Source organism: Xiphias gladius, chromosome 6 (assembly GCF_016859285.1).
Source record: "Xiphias gladius isolate SHS-SW01 ecotype Sanya breed wild chromosome 6, ASM1685928v1, whole genome shotgun sequence".
NCBI classification, from domain to species: domain Eukaryota; kingdom Metazoa; phylum Chordata; class Actinopteri; order Istiophoriformes; family Xiphiidae; genus Xiphias; species Xiphias gladius.
In genome coordinates this window covers 13,765,010-13,781,472 of record NC_053405.1, presented here as the reverse complement: position 1 = coordinate 13,781,472, position 16,463 = coordinate 13,765,010, and the positions used below count along the sequence as shown (strand labels likewise).

The following is a 16,463-nucleotide window of genomic DNA, read 5'->3' as shown; positions in this document are numbered from 1 at the left end:
AAGTTGGAAATCATCACTGAGCCCTGTGCAGCCCAGTTGCTGTTCCTGGACAGGACGCTGAACTGGTGCTGTGACAATTCATTAACATATTCATTGTTTCCAGCTTCACAAATGTGAGGATTAGACCTCGACTGGTACTAGATTTTTGAGGCCAGTACCTCTACGTTTGAGAGTTTAAAAAAATCAGATAACGAAATATAGGTCAATATTTGTTTTTTTAACGCTTACACCTAACAAACATTTTTGAAAAGGACGCCTTTAAAATGAATTTTAAAAGAAGCTATGTACTGAGCATCTTACAGTTAAAAAATAAAGGTTTCTAAATGACCTCAAACATATCTTTGGCTTGCTGTACTGCAATTTCTTATTATTTATTGACCAACACACCGTATATGCCGATACTGATATATATTTTTGATATGCTAGATATGCTGATGTTTTCTGTTTACTATCATTTTAAATTGAATTAGGGCTAAAACTATTTTTAAAACCTATCCTGTTTACATGTCTCTTTTATTGCCTTGTGTTTCTTTTATGTCGTACTGAAAGCACTTTGATTTGCCTTGTTGTTGAAAGGTGCCATACAAATAAACCTGCCTCGCCTAATGATTTTTTTTCCAGTATCAGTTAATCTGTATATTCATTTCTCAAATCGCTGATTTAAAATTTAGTCCATAGAACGTCATAAAATAGTGTAAATGCCCACGACAGTTTCCCAGAGCTGAAGATGGTGACCGCAGATTGCTTGTTTTGTCCTATAACACAAAATTATTCAATTTACGGGGACACAAAACAGAAAGATGTAGCAAATCATCACATTCAAGAAGGTGGAACCATAGGGATTCTTTTTTTTTTTAACTTGAAAACATTACTTGGTTATCAAATTAATACATTTTCTGTCAATCTGTTAATCAGTTAGTCAGCTCATTTTGGGTTTTGGACTGTTTGGTTGGACAAAACAAGCAATCTGAAGTTGGCGACTTGGGCTCTGGGAAGTTCTGATGGGCAATTTCACTGTTTTCTGACATATTATAGATGCAGCAATTGATAGAAGCAAAATCATCAACCAATTAATCAATCGTGCAAATAACTTTGTTGCAGCTCGAATATGTGTAAAGTTCAACCAAATGTGTGCCAAATTTTAAGAGAAAATACTGTGCAACAAGTGCAGTTGGTGTAAGGTTGCACGGCTGTGGATCGTCTGATTGCAATGATTAGGTTCAGTGGCTTCAGTAGCACCGAGGAGTTAGCGACGCGCCACCAGAGGCTGGTACTTGCCTTTTTAATGAGCAGCTTCAGGAAGTATAACTGGTTCCCGGTCTCTTTGCTACACGGCTGCCTGTTTACTCAGACCCTGCCCTGCCCCAGCGTCTAAAGTTTACCGTGTTGACATTCACTCGGACCCTCTGAACCCAGATAGCGTGACCGGTGTCAAAACAGTCTGAAGAGTTACATAATGCTCTCCGTCGTTGCTGGTATCTGTCGGCAGCAGCTGGACAGGACAGGTGGCGAGTATAAGCACCGGCTGACCGCTGATCTACAGGGGCGGGGTTCTCTCTGGCACTCGCCGGGCTGTTGACATGGACTCGGGGGTTGGAGAAACCACCCTGAGGGGGACAAGGGTTCAGAGATGGGATTCCCCCAGAAACAACAAACACTGCGTAGAGAAGAAAAAACTGCAGTGATGTCAGAGAGGCGGACATACTGTAGGAGAGTATAAAAACCTGGTACAAAAGAATGCATTTAAGATGAAAATGAACATTTATTGCTTCATTCGGTTAAAATACTTGAGCATTAAAAGTAATATTGCCATTGTAAATCCCTTGACTATTCAAAAATAAGGGGATCAGAGATTCAGATTTTGCTGTAAAGCTGCCCAGTACAACCAGAGCTGAAACCGTTGCTCGATTAATCGTTTGCTCCGCTGTCAGAAGATTCTTCTGCGCCGATTTCAACGATGAGACAATTGTGTGATATTTTTAAGCGGAAAAGCCAAAAAAATTCACTGGTTGCAGTTTCTCAAATGAGAATAATTGCTGTTTTTCTCAGTCTTCTGCGATAGTAAGCTTAATATCTTTGGACTGTTGCTCAGATAAAACAAGCAATTTGAATACGTCAAGCCAGGTTTTGTGGAATTGTAACAGGCCACCAAAGGATTAATAGTTATTTGCAGCCCTAAGTGCAATTGTCTTCTACTTTATATCTTTTTAATAGCTTTTTGAAAACAAAACTATATCGGCCTTTGGATAAACAGACAATATTTGATAGTCGCATCAATTGATTGTTGGTTCAGGTTATTTTGATGGGATTTGTCGACAGTAAGAAAAGGACAGAATTATTACCAGGCGAGACTTATCCTTTAAGTGCCTCACCAGTAGTGTTTCAGGCAGACGAGTATATTTTGATCAGCACTTGTCCAGTTACATTAGTCTTCTATTGTACAAATGTTTGTTAGGATAAGAGGACCACTGGCTGAATGCTCCTCCAGTCTGAGTTCCCTGCAGCTGGCTAAGAGGAGGTTTCCGTCCTCTCGCTGTGAGAACAGCTGGACACCAGACCTGGTGGTGGAGGAGCAGCGGCAGCCCCCCCCCCCCAGCTGGGGAGACCTGTCGGAAAGGCTGACGGCTGACTGCTCACTGCGGTGTGGAGCGCAGCTCTCTGGGGAGGCTTTAATCAGAAACAAAAAATCTCCACATAATGGAGGAAGAAAAAAAAAAAAAAGAGTGGAGGCAGCTGGGTCTGACCATGCTGGGAATGCAGGCTGCGGAGAGATAAAGTAAACAAGCACTACTTCTGGCGAATGAAGCGTAGATCTGCCGGGTGATGAAGGTGGTGCATGGTACGACACGTTACTGCACGTTGTCTAACTCCCCAGCCGCCACCACCACCACCCTCCCTGTTTAGCGCGAGAGTGGTGGAGGATATGGAAGTGTGCTTATAACACTGTGCCTATTCATGCCCTCTGACCATTCATCATTAGCATTCAGAGAATACAGGCAGGACTGTTTGGGTTCCCAGCACAAGGCTGTTTCAAAATATGAAACCTGAACCTTTTCTGTTCCGTGTGAACGCGGGCGGAGCGAACACCAGCGCTTACGGCTGAGGATTTGGAGGCCATGACTGTTTGCGATTTTATTTCTGCCAGGATGAAGGCTTTTTTCGTTTGCAGACTGGAGTTTGGGAAGCTTTTCTCAAGAGGCAGAGCTGAAGCTTGCACGCACCGCAAGATCAACACATTATTGTTGGGCATTATGTTTTTGCCAATGTAATATCCTGCTCATGTGGTCCGTTAAAACAGCTCACACACTCTTCTGTCTATCTGAAAGGACTTATGACCTTTCAATGTGACAGCTGGTTTTGGTAGCATCTTCTAGAAAAATCAACATGATCATAACTTCACATCAATGTTCATCTGCTTCTTAAAGATACTTTGTATCAATACAATTGGGTATAATTCATTACCATCACCATTTCTCACTTCAGCATCTTGGTCGAACACCAGTGATCAGGCAGAATGAAGGAGCCTCCATCATCAGGTCTGGACAGGAGCCCTGCAAAAATAGCTCTGAGAAGTCTGAACGTTAGTCAAATAAATTGTGAATTAACTTCCAGCGTTAACTATTAAAATTTTCCTTTAACAAAAACTTCAATACGCTGAAGTGATGCAAATCAAAACTCATCGCGTATTTCCCAGAAAATTAGACTAGGATTTGCATTGGAAGTAAGTGAAATGATCTCATCTGACTGGCGTTTTTTATTTGTTTGAAGAAAATAAGACTTCAGTCACCACTGGACTCGGTCACTTGTTAAAATGAATATGTTCTGTAGTTTGGTCCCTGGCAGTCTGAGCAGCATTAATGGGGCTTGGCCCTCTCAGCGTTTGTTCACATGGTGTTTTTATGGAGGGAAACGTCTCCAGCGGCGGCCCTTCATTTCTCCACAGGCGGGCAGACCGCAGACTTCCTGGAAAAGGCCTGGTGGCTGACACACAGCGCAAAGCCCATGAGCCGGGCACGGCGGCCGGACTGTACAGGCCAGCAGGCAGCAGATGACCTTTGAACTCAGATGGTATAAAAAAGTCAGATCACCCTTCTAAAGTGGCATAAATAGATGGTTAAAGTATCTCGAGAAGGCTCTGTAGCAAGAATGCATGGTTCTAAGAATCTCTAAGAATAACAGTTTTCTAACATACTAGAAGGAATCTTGCTCTTCTGTTTCTCTATTCATTAGTGTTTCTTTCACTTAGAATTGGCGTGTGCACTATGGAAGCCGTGTACCTGGACGTACCGATTTATTTTCTTACTGCACCACTGCACAGAGTTTGAACAAACATTAGAACGGGACACCCTGTTTTGGGGAGAATTCATGGCTGAAACGACGCTGTACCAAAGCAGACCAATGCTCGATTTTCTACTGATCCACATTACCTTTTGTTATAAGCTACAAAACCCTATAAACATGAATCGCAAAAACTTGCATATTAAAATACTACTTAACAGAACAACTAGGATCTCTTGACTTGATTGCAGCAGTTGATTTGCGCTGCCCTGCGGAGACTGCGGAAAACGGCTGTAACACAAATACTAAAACTTAAAGAGCCCCGCACTCAGAAACGGGTTTTGCCTTTTGTTCCTTCACTTGAGCATCAGAGCCTCACCGTGCAGAGTCTGACACTGGAAGGCCGTTTTCACAGTCATCGGCTGAAGGAGGAAAGTTTCTGTGTCCACCTTAAATTTCGGTTCAACGTGCGGACGAGCCCCGTTTTGTGACATCACCACTAGCTTGGAGCCAATCGTTGGCCCAACGGGCGACTTACACAAGTGTGATGTGGAAACCTGAAACCTCCAGCGCACACACGTTGAGAGTGGACTTTTCGGTGAAGGAGGAGGCATCTTGTGTCCAGCAGTCGACAGTAATGTTTCATATTAGAGCGAGACCAATGAATGGGCGAGCACTGGCTTATTGCAGGTATTTGCACATATGCCAAATGCCGATGGTAATTTAGAAGCTGCATAACCAAAGGAGCACTGACGTCTGTGTTTTTTTTTTTTTTTAAACTGACACTCAGTATTTCAGAAGGTGCACTGTATGTTTGACATGAGCGTGTGCAGGAGTATTGAGGTGAATGATGATGGTGCTATCATTGTTGAAAAAGTGATGTGTTTTCCGGAACATTAGTTTGCGGCAGACTAAACATAGACGGTGGCCTACTGTACACAGACACAGACGAATATAACTCATCTGAAGTGGTAGGCACTACTGCATGCCTCTCATTTAAACAACTGCAGAAATAAACACAAAATAATTATTAAAGGTGGAATGGGGCTGAAATGTGGGAATTTGGAGAGGTGGAATTTTTAGACTCTTTTCATCAGATTGTAACCTTGGAACCTCAGATTGGAAACTAGTCTTGTTTATAAAAAGCAAAAAATACTCTGGAGGTCTGTTAATAGACCAAGTGTACAATGGCTGACCTAATGAACTACTGCTTTGCTTTGCTCTTGGAAAACTCATTTGTGATTAAGAGGAAATGCTCTGCCTATGAGAGGATGGGGGACTCTTTTATGGTCTTTCCGAAAGGGGGAGAAATTTGTACCAGCTTTTTTTTTGCCCTTACTTGTTATATTTGTGTGTTTTAACAATTTTATTTTCTTTATTCCTTCTTTAATATAATTTTCTATATCCTTACAGAATCTGAAATGTAAGCACACATAGACCGGGGACTGTGAACATATAACTTTAGGATTTTTGATGAAAGTTTGAAAACAAAATCGATAAATATTTTTTATATCCCTATGACAAAGTACTCAAAAAAGAAAAAGAAATGACTCTATGCGAGCAACTTGTGAGGCAGGATAGCTGTGAGTCTAGCTCCATATTGTTCACTTGGTTGACACCAAGTTCATTCCGACAAACACATTACTGTAATGGCTTTAAAGAAAAACCAGATGACGCACATGGATTCACATTAAATCTTGACACAAAGCAAACCAAAAAAAGAAACAGCATTCAGTGATGAATCCTCAGTTCATATGTATTGAAGTCCTTGCATATTACAGGTAGAATATACAGTACATGTATAGTGGTATACAGACAGGCAATATAAAATGGGCTAAAATTACCGAAGGATACAAAGAACAGCATTTACAAAAGCTTATTTAATGATTCAAGTACCTCTAACTTTATACTTCAGTTCTCTGGACAATTCAAAAGCATCTGTACAAAATGTACAAGAATTGTATCCCATGTGACAGTGGCCAAAGGTTTCCTCTGAAACCTATATCATATCTTGCTATATACTATAAATGTTAAAGACAAGCGAAGATTTTACATTTTAATAAGAGGAAGAAAACAACAGACCCTAAAGTACAGTGCATAACTTCTATTATGAAATTTGCAGAATTCATTTCTGAGTTTAAACATTCCGGTGAAAGCGCCTGATAGTTTCTAAACCAGGTCATTAAGAGCGAGTGATTTTATCTGGAAAAAAAAAGTAAGACTATGCATGGTATTTTGGTTTTGCTTTACGTAATGTTACAGGTCCATAATTTCCTGATAATTCTTGGAAATTTTTTGGTAAGCTCCCCTGAAAGAACTGTGTAATTTGCTACTAATTATAGATGAAGAGGGACAGTGTTCAGTGTTGAGTCATTCATTCCAAATATCTGTCTGGATAATGTAGAGTCTCTTAGTCAGTGTACAGCAGGTCAGTTGATTTATCAGAATTCAACATTTATGAGGAGTTAACATTATAATCATTATGATTATCATGAAATCAGGCTTAGTTTTTGATGCTATTTATGGTCGTTATTTCTTCATCAATAGCCATTAAATGTATTTATATTCAGTAATTATCTCTATGTATAGCAGTCTGCATTGTCAGCGACGGGGTCCACCGTTCCCCTCCTGGTTTCAAACTGCCTGGCTTTTCACAGGGGATTCACAGGAAATGATGCAGCATGTAATCAAGCGTTACCGTTTGTAATTTCATCTCACTGATATCAGCCTCACTGAACTCTCCCAAACATTTCCTACTGCTGACGCTTCGTATCAGAAGTGTTCAACTGGGCAAATACAGGTTGGCTTTTATTGTGAAGCAGTCACAGGAAACAACATGTATTTGTCACTGACGTTTGCGTCTCTCAAAAATGCATCTTAAAAAAAAAACAGAGTCATTCTCAGCATTTTTTCGTCAATGGATCATTTTTTTAACTTCAGCAGTGGGGGGGTAATGAAATGAGCAGGAACAGCCAAAGTGAGCTGTTAGATGAAGAGTTGCTGTATATATTTAACTGCACTTTTCGTTACCAAGCTAAGCACAGGTGTGGCCAAATCAAACAGGACTGAAATCTTTAGGATTGAAACTTTAAGCTTCCAGTATTAAATGAACGTTTACTTGGGTTTAGATGGAGCTGTTCTTTCAAGGAAAATCCTTCATTCCCTATAATTATTACCAAATGACACAGATTCTTCCAGGAAACCTCTGTGGAAATTATTACAAAATTATGAACCTGTAAAAATAAATTAAGTGTTGTAGACAATTCTGAAATCAACGGGAATAAAATGTCAACATATACTATACTATAGGTCCAGACTGACGTACAGTTCTTAGCTCCCCATCTTAACGTTTTAATCTTATGTCAGCATGAGACTGAATCTACAAATGAATAATCACCTCAGACGACTGAAGCCGTTCTATTTTCACAAAATCAGGGAGCTGAAGGGGTGACTGCCACAGGTACTGACATGGTGACTACATGGGAAATTAAAATCCTTCAGAGGGAAATGTTTAAAAATAACAAGCATTTAAAAAAAAAAAAAGGAAAAAAAAAAGCGCATCAGTGTTTACTTCCATAATCACTGTACATTGGTGAACACGTCAAAGTCTTACCATCAAAACTGGTAAACATCAGTGGCGATATAAGACAAAGGGATTTGTGCAAATAAGTGAAAGCATATTGCCATGTGTACGATGCTCAGAGTTCGTAACACAAAACTTTGATACAAAAAAGATGCCTATGCTCATAAAAAGAATCCTATGGAAAAGAGGAAACACTTAAAACTTGAAATGGAGTATTTAACAGTCTGTCATGCACTTACCTCTCTTTACAACAGATGCGGCACACTTCTTTTTTTAAATATCACAAAAACAAAAAACAAAAAGAAATTGTCTTTTGTCAGGAAGTGTGACATGAAAGATTAAACTCAGTCAAAATAACTGAAAGCTTTGTCAGCAGCTCTACATTCAGACCGAGTTCAATTATCATTAGATTTTTCTATTACTCTGCAAATCCTTTAAAGGCATTAACATTGTACCATTCACTTGTTGTAATAGGTCCTACTGAGAAGCACTATTGTAAAAAAAAAAAAAAGTTAAAAAGTGAGGTTTTCCGTTCACAGAAGTTCCCCTTCACTTCAGTGAAGTGCTTGTACTTTTCAACGATGGTTTACATGTTTCCAGCTGTGGTGGCACTAACCGCCTTTAATGCAGATGTTTCTGAATGATGTTGGAGGAAAAAATGACCAGGCGACTTTCCAGGTGCAGGAGGACGTTACTTTGTCTCCCTCAGGTCAAGTAGACGGTGTCCTCTCCTAAGTGCTAGTGGACGGCGTTCCTGCAGTGTCAGGGCCGCTGCGGGTCGTACTGCTGGTAGCGGTTCAGCTTGTCCGGGTCATTGGAGGCCATGAGGGTGAAGTCCTGGAAAATGTCCTGGTAGGTTTCATCTCCTGCGAGAACGACAAGGACACAAGACATGAGCGACAACTAAAATACAAAGAGGGCTGACAGAGCAGTGGCTCCCAACGTTTGATACAAAAAATTACTTTTTTCTGACCGCTCATTTTTGCTTTTTTTTTTTCTTTGCTTATGAATCACTAACTTCTTTTACTTTTTCAGGCCTGTGAAACTCCTTCAAATCGAGGAAGGAAAAATGACTGTTTTACAGGACTGCTCACAGCTTATGTTCACACTAAGACCTGTGATGAGGGGTCCCAAGCCGGAAAGGTTGGGAATCACTAAGAAAGAGATTAGCACTACATGATTTACAACAGTAACAATAAAACGTGGAAATTAGTGTTGATTCATTTGTCTGTAAATCAGCACACCTTCATGTTGTGATTTTAATTTCCTGTGTAAAATAAAATAACAATGTTGCTAAGAAAATGCAAGATGCTGATATAATACTGAAAATAGTGAAACTCCCTCGTCCACAACCCAGTACAATTCAATGTTTTGGACAAGGGCACCTCAGCAGGGTGGGTGCTCTCTACCCAGAACCTGAGCCCATCTGTCTACTCACTACACCGCCCTGCTGCAAATAAGGGCAATAACATATTACAAGAGTCATCAAAACTAAACACACCTGTGACCACAAGATTGACCAAATAATACCGTGGGAAGTCATTTAAAGCCTCGTCATGCAGGGGCAGAGCAGGATAAAGTATCCACAGAGTTTTGCAGAGTGAAGGGTTTATGCACAGTGACAGTGTCATCAGAACAAGAATGAAAAAAGAAAAAAGTCAGCCATACCTGTCAGAGTGTCGGCGTGGCTCGAAATATGAAACAGATCAACACAGAGGCAGAGAAAAGATGGGAAAGAACAGAAGAGGCAAAAGGCCAATGTTTGTGAAAACAGCCAGACAGCCTTTTCATTAGCAACTGGAGACTGAGTCAGAAAGAAAAGACAAGCCCACAGAGATTAGTTTGTCAACAACTGTATTGTGTTTAAAGTGCAGGAGTTTATGTACAAAAATACAGTTGTGTTGGCCTCAGCACCCCAAAGAAAACAGAAGAACAGAAGAAAGGCACAAACTCTGGGGAGGAGAGCGAGAAAAGAAAATCAAAATACAGAACCGAGAGAGTGAATTTACAGAGGGACGTAGATGAGAGAGTGTAGCAGTTCTCAGCCTGTTCAGGTGTTCAAATTCCCCTTTTTGGGTTTTTGATCAATTTTTAGAAGTCTACAGGAGACAAATATCGATTAAAGAAAAATATTTTTACAAAAATAATAAAATAATTATCATTATGTTTTAAAAAAATATATTTTATTTCCCCCAACGATTTCATAGGTCAATGTTTAAATGCCCACATAGCAACCCCCAGGCTGAGAGCCACTTCTCTGCACAGCCTCTACACGCTCAATCAGGTAGGAACGCTTGAGTCGAGGGAACCGTTATTTATATTTAAAAAAAAAAAAAAAAAACAGGGAGAGGGAGCATTGATGAGGTTAGTTCTCAATCCCTTTCATTACCCTTGAATATCCCTCATCAGTCCCATCATTCATCAGCTGATTGGAGACGCTGATGAAGAGGGCCTTGGGTATCAAAGAGGACGGTGAGCTGATGCCGGCACGAGGTGAATCCTCTCGCAAAGCAAAACGACGTGAGGGTCATTCAGTGACTGGAAGCACGTACTTCAGACTCTACTCTGCTAAAGTCAAACCTCCCTCTGTTCCCCTCATGATCATTGCGGGTGTGTCTGCTGTTGACCCTTAGGACAACGACCACCAGCAATAGCTTCTGTATCATTCTCTGTCAACAACCATTGCACATGCTAAAAAAAAAATAAGAAGAATTTCTTGTCATAGGTCCAAAACAATCCTGTCTTATTTTTAAAAAGTGAAAAATGAATATTCCAGTTTTTCAGAAAAAAAAAAAGCAACATTCAGGCTAATAACAGTCCAGCTACGTACAGCAGCACATCTAGCCCTCAATCTAACATGCTTTATTATTTTTGGACAAATGGACGACAATGCTGAGTATATCCCTATCCTCATGTCATCAGCACACATAAATGCACAAGTCTCTTTTCCCTACGATCCAAGAACATGGTAGAAACCCCTCGGTATCTACTCTAAAGGACACAAAAAAAACTTTGCTTGTAAAAGCAATCACAACACAATCAGTAATACCTATTCTAAGTATTGAACGCTTCTCCAGACAAGTCAACAATTCAAGACATTAATATTGTTCTGCCAGCAGCAGGGGGCGCTGCTGCGTCAACGCGAATCAGCAGAAGTGACCGTTTATTCAAAGTGCTGTGGTGCTCTTCAAGGATTTGGGGCTGCCTGGAGCGGAGGTGTGGGATGAAACTGGGGTATGTTTGGATTTTTTTTTTTTTTTTCCCCCTTCACTATCAGTAAAACTCAAGTGAGCTTCAAGCTCATCTCTTGCCACATTCTTTGTGAATATCTACTTTTTTTTGTAAAGCTCACATATATTTAAGATAAATAAAAGCTAGTACTAGCAGGTGACAAAAAGCTATACATGGTTACATGTGGATATTTTTCTAGACTATTGCACTTGTTGCTTGACGATATAGCCTCCTCAGATAGTTTCTCTGTATTTGAGTAAAAATCCACTAACATTCGAGACGATCAATGCGATGGCACTAAAAGGCCTTTCGTCTTACAATTCTTGATTTCCCCCTGGTTGCGGTCAATGAGCAAGCAGGTTTAACCGACTAATAACCAAGACACAATATCGTCATAACAGGAAGTAAATACATCACAATCAAAACAAGAAAAGCAAGGATGTGTCCCTCATGGCAATCACCGCTGTGCAACCAGAGTCACTCTCAACTCTGCCTATTCTGCCAGACTATAAAGAAATGTATGTATGCACATCATTTACAACATGTACGGTATGTATACCTATTATACGGTTCCTAGAATTATCTTTATAAAAGAAAACTGTTGTAAAATAGACTTCTCTCTTCTGACCAGGCATGTCACAATAACAAGATGCATCATGTTTGGACAACAAATACTTCAAATACGTAAACAGGCCTTTAAAATTGTTAAGACTTCAGATGGGAACCTTACAGTCACAGGAAAAGGTACAGTAGTTGCATAACCATTAACAGGAATGTGCATAAATTACTTCTGACAAGTCAATTTAAAATGAAACTTGGCGGTTTATAGACACATAATATGCCTCTCCAGACTGGTCAGATGATACAAAATGTCATTCAAAAGTCACAATTATTGCCAGATAGCAAAAACTGCCTTCACTTTGAGGTCTGAGTACTGGTGGCAGTTTCTGGGTAGCTATTTCTTTTTTTTTTTTTTTGCAAAGATACTGTGACTGATAGCAGAGACACAAGTATATTAGCCCAAAAAACACATTTCTAATTATTTACTATAAATCACTAAACACCTCTTAAACAGAGGGAATCAAAAAAAAAGTAGTACCATTTAAACTTAAAGGGAGGAAGTACAGACTTTCTAGTAAAAAGTGACACTTTCTTTTAGTTTTGTGCTATTAATCATTCTGTATCAGTAACAGTCGTTTAACTGAAAAGGTGGATCTTCCACTTTGGAACAGAACTCTTCGGTAATGTCCAGAGTCGATGGCTTTAACCCCGTCACATCAACACAGTCTAACAACTGACACTGTACCACACCTAGGTGCAGTTTGCCCAGCACTAGGCGGGAGCTGGCAGGTTGAAATAGAGGACGCACTCTGAGTTCAACAGGACACAGGAGCACAACTGAGGAAGACAAGAGTTGGACTCAGTTCAGATCATCACAGTCAGTGGATCAACTTTCATCCAACCTCAGGGTCTCTTATTAAAAAAGTTGCATCCAATTTGTAATCAAACCACTGAGAATGAATTGTCTGGGTAACTAATCCATTATCTTGTTAATTTGCTGTAATTAAGTCAACTGATCCCAACTCTGAAACCTGGGCTTTACAATTCCTCTGGTGAGCCTGGTTTTACAGTATGCTGCTCCTGTGTTTGGATTAGAGTGGACAGTTATTAAGTTTCGTCCAGCTGCAGGCTAATAAACTCCTGCATGCACTTCCTGTACTGCATTTCGGTGGGGCTGTTGGTGTTATATTGACCTGACTGGCTGTAGGGCCCCTCGGCCTCTCGCATCTCCTCGTTCATCTTCGCCAGTCGCAGCCTGGAGAGCAAACAAAGAAACAGGACGTCAAAGATCAACAGAAATACAGTGGGAATTTGAAGTGTCAGTGATCAAACTCTTACATTATTCGCATGGTTTCAGTCGTATTTTTCCTTTCCTAAATCCAATTTATCAGACACAAAGCCCGTTATTTTATTTCTTAATAACAGGCCACCGTTACAAGTAGAAGAGGTGCTCCGATTTTTTTTCTACCTCTATTCTGATTAAGTGGTGACATCTTGTGGCCAAAAAGATGTCACTCCATGGTTATTGCAGCCATGATGAGCTAGGTTTCAACAGAAGCTTCTCAGTTCTGTCATCTTGTAATAAAACCAAATGATTAATGCATTTCGTAAACAGCTGTGTAAAGCTGTGATAATGTAAAGGGAGTTAGTCATTGTTGGTCATGTCTGCTCTGCATCTGGGTCTTGCTTTATCTTGTCAGGATATATTTAATGACAATGACCAGTTCACTGTCAATTAACCCTCGCCTAGAAGTTAAGATAACTGGCTGTTGAATTTACCAAACTTTTTTTTTCAGTATTTCATTAGCGGTAATTTCCAAACCACTTGTAGGAGCGTTAAAATTTACTGGTTGGCTGTGTTTAACAGTGTGGAAGCTAAGAAAACTCTCCAGCTCTCCCAGCATTAAACAGAGACAAATATAACTCATAATCATGATAACAGGGATGACACTTACAGTGTGACAATGTCTGCGTTGGCCGCCTCCACCGCTATGGTCAGGGGTGTTTTCTCATCAATGTCTGCAGCATTTTGATTTGCTCCTCTTTTTAAGAACAAACATACTTGCCTGAAACAGAGATCAAACTTAATCAGAGTTGCATAGCAGGCCTCAAAGTGCTCTATCATTATTCTCAGGTTAGTGTAGTAATGACGGTAGAGAGATGTGGAAACAAACCCTGTGTGTCCCAGCATGGTGGCATGGTGGAGGGGTCCCCGACCCTGAGCGTCCTGCTGGTTCACATTTGCTGCATTTTGAAGCAAAAACTCACAGGTGACCAGTGAACCCTGAAATTAAATGGTGATACGACACATTGGATTACCGTCAAGTGACAAAACACATTAACAATAGAGGATCATTTGGATTTTTTAAAATGTACACACAAGCAATATACACCGTTCACGCAGGTCTTCATGTCATCCATCACTGCACTTTTAGTAATAATACGCTTGACAATGCCGACAGGTTAATCATACTCAGTGTTATCATCTCGAGACTTTTTGTTATGTTAAAATGAAAATTATTTGGCTGAAACTTCATCCCAACGCTGTTATGGCTTTACATCCTAGATACGCAACACTTAAATGACTTTTCAGTACCAAAAAAATCCAACTACATTAAATATATTGTCTGTGTATTATTAAATTAGTGAAAGGGTTTTAAATTGCCTAAGATAAAATTAATTAATTTCCTTACTGGTCTTGCAAACTATCTACTCAAGACAGTAAATGGTACCAAAATGACTGGATAATCTGTAGCCATACCCCCTGCACCGCCATGATAAGCGGCGTCCTCTTGTCGTCCTCAGTGTTGACCCAATTGACCTCGGCTCCGTGGGCCAGTGCCTCCGCCATGTCTGGAAGGCTGCGGGCACATGAAGCCCAGTAGAGCTGCAGACCTGGGCTGTACTCCTTGGGCTCGTAGAAAACCATCTCCTTACAGGGCGACGGAGGAGGCAGCGTGGCGGGCATGGGCATGGGCAGAGACTCAGCAGCATCTGAGAAATGGGAGGACAGATGTGTGTCTTAAGAGGGTGGAAACCCCTGGCAGTCTAGCAGTAGAGATGCAGTTTTTTTCCATGAAAGTTTATTTTTTCTAAAGCAAGAATTGCAGTAAATTGCAGAAAAATACTAACGACTTTCAACTTTACACCAAAGAGAATTTTTTCACAACAGTAAACAAAGTATGGTGTGTTAAATGGAATGCGTTCACAAGTAGATGAAATAAAAACAAGTGTATTATAATGCATTGGTTTTCCGCCCAATAGATTTTCAAACTATTTGCACAAATTCAAAACTTTTCCAGGGCGAGATAATGATTATATTCTTTTAATCAGGTTTTATGGATTTTTGCTTGAAATTACTAGAGAAAACAAAATGGGAAACTGGGAAAATGAGAGACTTCATTAGCTGTTATATAACCCAGATCTTTCCATTTGTCTCTAACATTGTGCTACATTACAGGAAAAAAAAAAAACAACACTTTTTATTGAATGATTGTGTGTTGCGTTATTCCTCTTTTTTTCTGCAAGCACATTTTTCTCTTTTAAAAGTAACTGGGGGTGTGTGTTAGCTCATCAGCAGTTGTCTCCAAGTGGCAGCAATTGTCAAATGTCAAATAATCACTTTGTCTCGATAATGCTTGTGCTAGATGCTGTTTAAACTCTGACATTACTGCGGTCGTTTTCGATTTAGATAGCCGTGGATGTCAATAGGCTGACAGAGGTTTGTATGTGTGTTTTTGTGTGTCTCACCTGCATCTGCCAGGCTGTTATTGGAAGGGGTGGTGGCCAGCATTTCCCTGCTTCCATCAGCGCTGTTTTGGATGCCACTGTCTGCACTTTTTACTGTAAAGCAAAGAGTGTGGATCAGTTTTTTGTGGAACAACATACAGATGTCATTCACTGTGTGTATTAAATAAAAGAAATATGTTCTTGATGGTTGTTTTGGTGGTGGAAAGTTTTGGGTAAGGCTTTGGATAAAGGCAGTTGTTTTTCTGTACCTAAAACAAAATTTCAAATCTACGGGATTTTGACATTTGCTAATTTTTTCCCACTCCCATTACCAGAAACAGCAGGTGGTCCCCAGCTGAAATCAACAGAATGACAGAGCCTCACCATCACCTTATGTTTCAAGTCCCTAAATACCAAAACTATGACGAGACAGATACAAATGCAAAATACCAGACACTGACCAAAACCATGTGTGACAGAAACACTCCCCAACCCCCTGGGAAAAAGAAAACATGGTGCACTCTGCAATGCTCTTAACATGACGGGATGGTCCATTAGGAAGGTCTGGATGGGGGAGGAACAGAGGAGTAGATGGAAGGTTGTTAGTCCACGGCCCCAAAGCAGTGAACATGAATGGACAGAGGGGGTGGAGAAGCAAGCGAAACACTGAGCATTTAGTACTTACTGCTCCTGAGCTTGGAGGAGGTGTCAAAGTAGGAGAAGAGCGAGTCAAGCTCGTCAGGACAGAAGAGAGAGTCGCGGCGGGCCTCCAAGCCACTGGCCACAGCTACGCAAGGGATGATGGGAGTTTGGAAATTGCAGGGTGAAGGGTGTAAATTGAGCATCAGAGTGGGATTGGGAGAGGGGGTTGGGGTAGGCGGTCAGAGCAGGGGTTAGTCCAGAAGCACAAAACAGCCAGGACAGGAAAGAAAAGAGAGAGTGTGAAAGAAGACAAATCGAGGAGGAGGAGAGAGAGGAGAGCAGGATGAAAGCACAGATAGTTATACTACCAGCTCGGCTGACACTGAAAGAGACGGACTACGAGAAGCAATGGGAGGCAAAGAAGGCTTAGACATATGCT

General features: G+C 40.6%; 1 protein-coding gene across 3 annotated transcripts in view; it reads right to left on the bottom strand.

Moving 5' to 3' along the window:
* Positions 1 to 6,016: 6,016 nt before the first annotated feature.
* LOC120790560 (arf-GAP with coiled-coil, ANK repeat and PH domain-containing protein 2-like) overlaps positions 6,017 to 16,463 on the bottom strand; it is a 55,338-nt gene continuing 44,891 nt past the window's right edge. For 2 of the 3 annotated variants that reach the window (XM_040128220.1, XM_040128221.1), the window contains 6 exons: positions 15,404 to 15,496; positions 14,415 to 14,647; positions 13,828 to 13,937; positions 13,609 to 13,719; positions 12,847 to 12,908; positions 6,017 to 8,727 (listed from right to left, as the gene is read on the bottom strand). In XM_040128220.1, coding sequence (XP_039984154.1) covers positions 8,624 to 8,727; positions 12,847 to 12,908; positions 13,609 to 13,719; positions 13,828 to 13,937; positions 14,415 to 14,647; positions 15,404 to 15,496 — 713 coding nt within the window. In that variant the 3' untranslated portion in view covers positions 6,017 to 8,623. Of the gene's footprint in view, positions 8,728 to 12,846; positions 12,909 to 13,608; positions 13,720 to 13,827; positions 13,938 to 14,414; positions 14,648 to 15,403; positions 15,497 to 16,067; positions 16,170 to 16,463 lie in introns of all 3 variants that reach the window. The other variant, XM_040128222.1, reaches the window with a different exon arrangement.